The sequence below is a fragment of the Mesitornis unicolor genome, unplaced genomic scaffold, assembly GCF_000695765.1.
Source record: "Mesitornis unicolor isolate BGI_N332 unplaced genomic scaffold, ASM69576v1 scaffold36907, whole genome shotgun sequence".
NCBI classification, from domain to species: Eukaryota; Metazoa; Chordata; class Aves; order Mesitornithiformes; family Mesitornithidae; genus Mesitornis; species Mesitornis unicolor.
Genome location: NW_010195026.1, coordinates 1 through 2,372, shown reverse-complemented (window position 1 = coordinate 2,372; position 2,372 = coordinate 1). Strand labels below are relative to the sequence as shown.

The window sequence follows — 2,372 nt, the reverse complement described above, 5'->3', positions numbered from 1 at the left end:
CGGGGGCATAAAATGCGGGGCGGTGGTTTTGGGGTTTTTCCATTCCTCGCCCATCTTTGTGCTCCCTTTCCCGCAAGCTTTGGGATTTGACAGTGGTTTTTAGGAGGATGTTTGCCCTCCTGGTGATGTCCATTAAAAAATCCACCTGTCCAATGAGGATGGGGGTGTTCCTGGCCGCTGCCCAGGATTTGGGGGGAGTTCAGTCCCCCCTCATCTTTCCCTGCAGGCAACGACACACTCTTGGGTTATCTCAATTTATTGCAAGGAGAAAAAGGAATCAGTGCAAGGATGCAGGATGCTCCATCCCTGCTGGGGGAGGAGGGAGAAGCAGAGCCCCCCCCACCCCAGCGTTTGGGGTGGACACGAGCCCCTCACACCTCCATCTGGAAGACGAGGTCGGAGCCTGCCATGTGCTGCCGGTAGTGTTCGTCAAAGCGCTCGTTTTGGGCCACCGTGAAATGGTTCTTCCAGTCCCCAGATATCCCTGAGAGCGAGAAAGCAAGCAGGGCTAACATTGACACCCCCAAAATACCTGACACCCCCTCCCCAAGCCCTCTACCGTAGGCTGAGCCCCACCTTTGCGGAGGAAAGGGGATAGATTGTGGTCCATCATGGAGGTGGGGATGGTCTCGTAGTTGGCAGCGGGGTTCTTCTTCATCTCCTGGAAGGACGTGTGGTGAAGGATCCTGGCCACCGTCCCCTCTGACACCTCCCTGCCCAGGAACTGCAGGATCTTCCTCACCTCCCGCTGTGGGTCCTGCGGGGCAGTGGACATGGGGAAGCTGCTGAAAAGGCTCGGAGTGGAGGGAGTAACCAGGGCATCCTCCCTTCCATCCCACCCCTCACCTTCTTCATGTCCTCATAGAAGAGGTAAAGGAGCCACTTCTCTTGCCTCTTGTCCCACCAGCCCCGCACGTGTTCATACCAGGACCCATAGGCCGCTGCGGGATGTGGTCAAGGGGTTAGCCAAAAACTGGGGAGGTGGGGGATGTCCATTTTGGCGTGAGCACCTCGGGGCTCATCGCCCACCTTTGCCAGCCAGGAAGGTCTCCAGGAACTCTGCCAACGTGCCGGGGTCGGGGTGCAGCTTGGCCATCTGGTAGAAGTAGTAGTAGGAGATGACGACATCCTTGGGGTTGCGGGCCATGTAGATGACCTGGGGACAGACAAGAATGCATTTTGGAGGGGTGCAAAGCAGTGACACTCCCCCCCCTTGACAAGAGACAGGGAGACTAGGAGTCACCTATGGCCTTACCTTGCAGCCCTTGTCCTGGAAGGAGGTCGGGAGGAGGTGGATGGGGAGGTGGGTCTTCACCAACCGCGGAGACGGGGTCTTCTCCAGCTGCTCGACACCTGCGGGACGGGGGGCTTAGCGATGCGAACCCCAGCATCCTCATACTCCCTCCTCATCTAACCCAGGGTGAGGAGGTGGCCGGGCTGGGGCTCTCACCGCTCAGCATCCCAGGGACTTTCATTTCCGGTCGGGAGGAGGTGGATGGGGAGGTGGGTCTTCACCAACCGCGGAGACGGGGTCTTCTCCAGCTGCTCGACACCTGCGGGACGGGGGGCTTAGCGATGCGAACCCCAGCATCCTCATACTCCCTCCTCATCTAACCCAGGGTGAGGAGGTGGCCGGGCTGGGGCTCTCACCGCTCAGCATCCCAGGGACTTTCATTTCCAGGAAGGGTACCCGGTTGTAGATGACATCCCTCCGGCACTTCTCCACGTCGCCGTCGTGGTAGATCATGTCCAGAATCTCACTCAGCCACGTTGTACCTGCGACACAGGGGTCACTTGGCAAGGGCCAGCATCACCCCATCATCCCCACCCGACCATGTCCCCTCCCTGGGGCCACGCACCTGATTTGGGGTAGGTGGCTATGAGCAGATCATCGGGTCGGGCTTGGAAAGCCTCCACCTGTGGCCAGCCCTCCATGAAGGACTTGTGGAAGGGCATGCCATGGAGGCTGCCCAGCTCCTCCCGGATCACAGCGTCCTTCTCCGTGGCCATCGTTGGGTTCCCACAGTGCTGGCAGCCTTCCTTAATAGCAGAGGCAATGGCACTGGCACCGGCTGGCTCCTACAGTGGAACCGTGGCCAGGGAAGCCCCCCTGTCAGGTGAAGCCCCCCTGGTTCAGTCCCCTTTGACACAGTTTCAGGAATGCAGGGACTGTTCTGCCACCCGGGTTTCCCTCTGTCCTCCCCATACCTGCCGGGATCCCACAGGCGTTTGGTTGTCAGCACTGCTCATCTGGGTGCACCTCCGCTCTCCTGCCCCTCCCCGTGCTCGTTTCGGTAATGGTTAACAAAGGTTGGCACAGCCAAGGGGTACGGAGAATGGGGAGCGGGGTTAAAGGGCCAACAGCTGGGGTG

At 59.7% G+C, this 2,372-nt stretch overlaps 1 protein-coding gene across 2 annotated transcripts; it reads right to left on the bottom strand.

Annotated features, from left to right (window-relative positions):
* Positions 1 to 371: 371 nt before the first annotated feature.
* On the bottom strand, positions 372 to 2,010 carry LOC104543387 (sulfotransferase 1 family member D1-like). Of its 2 annotated transcripts, none has more exons than XM_010187988.1 (7): positions 1,860 to 2,010; positions 1,651 to 1,776; positions 1,256 to 1,368; positions 1,030 to 1,156; positions 847 to 941; positions 577 to 757; positions 372 to 484 (listed from the first exon to the last, which is right to left on the bottom strand). In XM_010187988.1, the coding sequence occupies exons 1-7, from the start codon at positions 2,008 to 2,010 to the stop codon at positions 372 to 374; spliced, it is 906 nt and encodes a 301-aa protein (XP_010186290.1). The 2 variants fall into 2 exon arrangements, with proteins under 2 accessions (XP_010186290.1, XP_010186291.1); XM_010187989.1 differs by having other exon boundaries at positions 1,256 to 1,353.
* Positions 2,011 to 2,372: the final 362 nt, after the last annotated feature.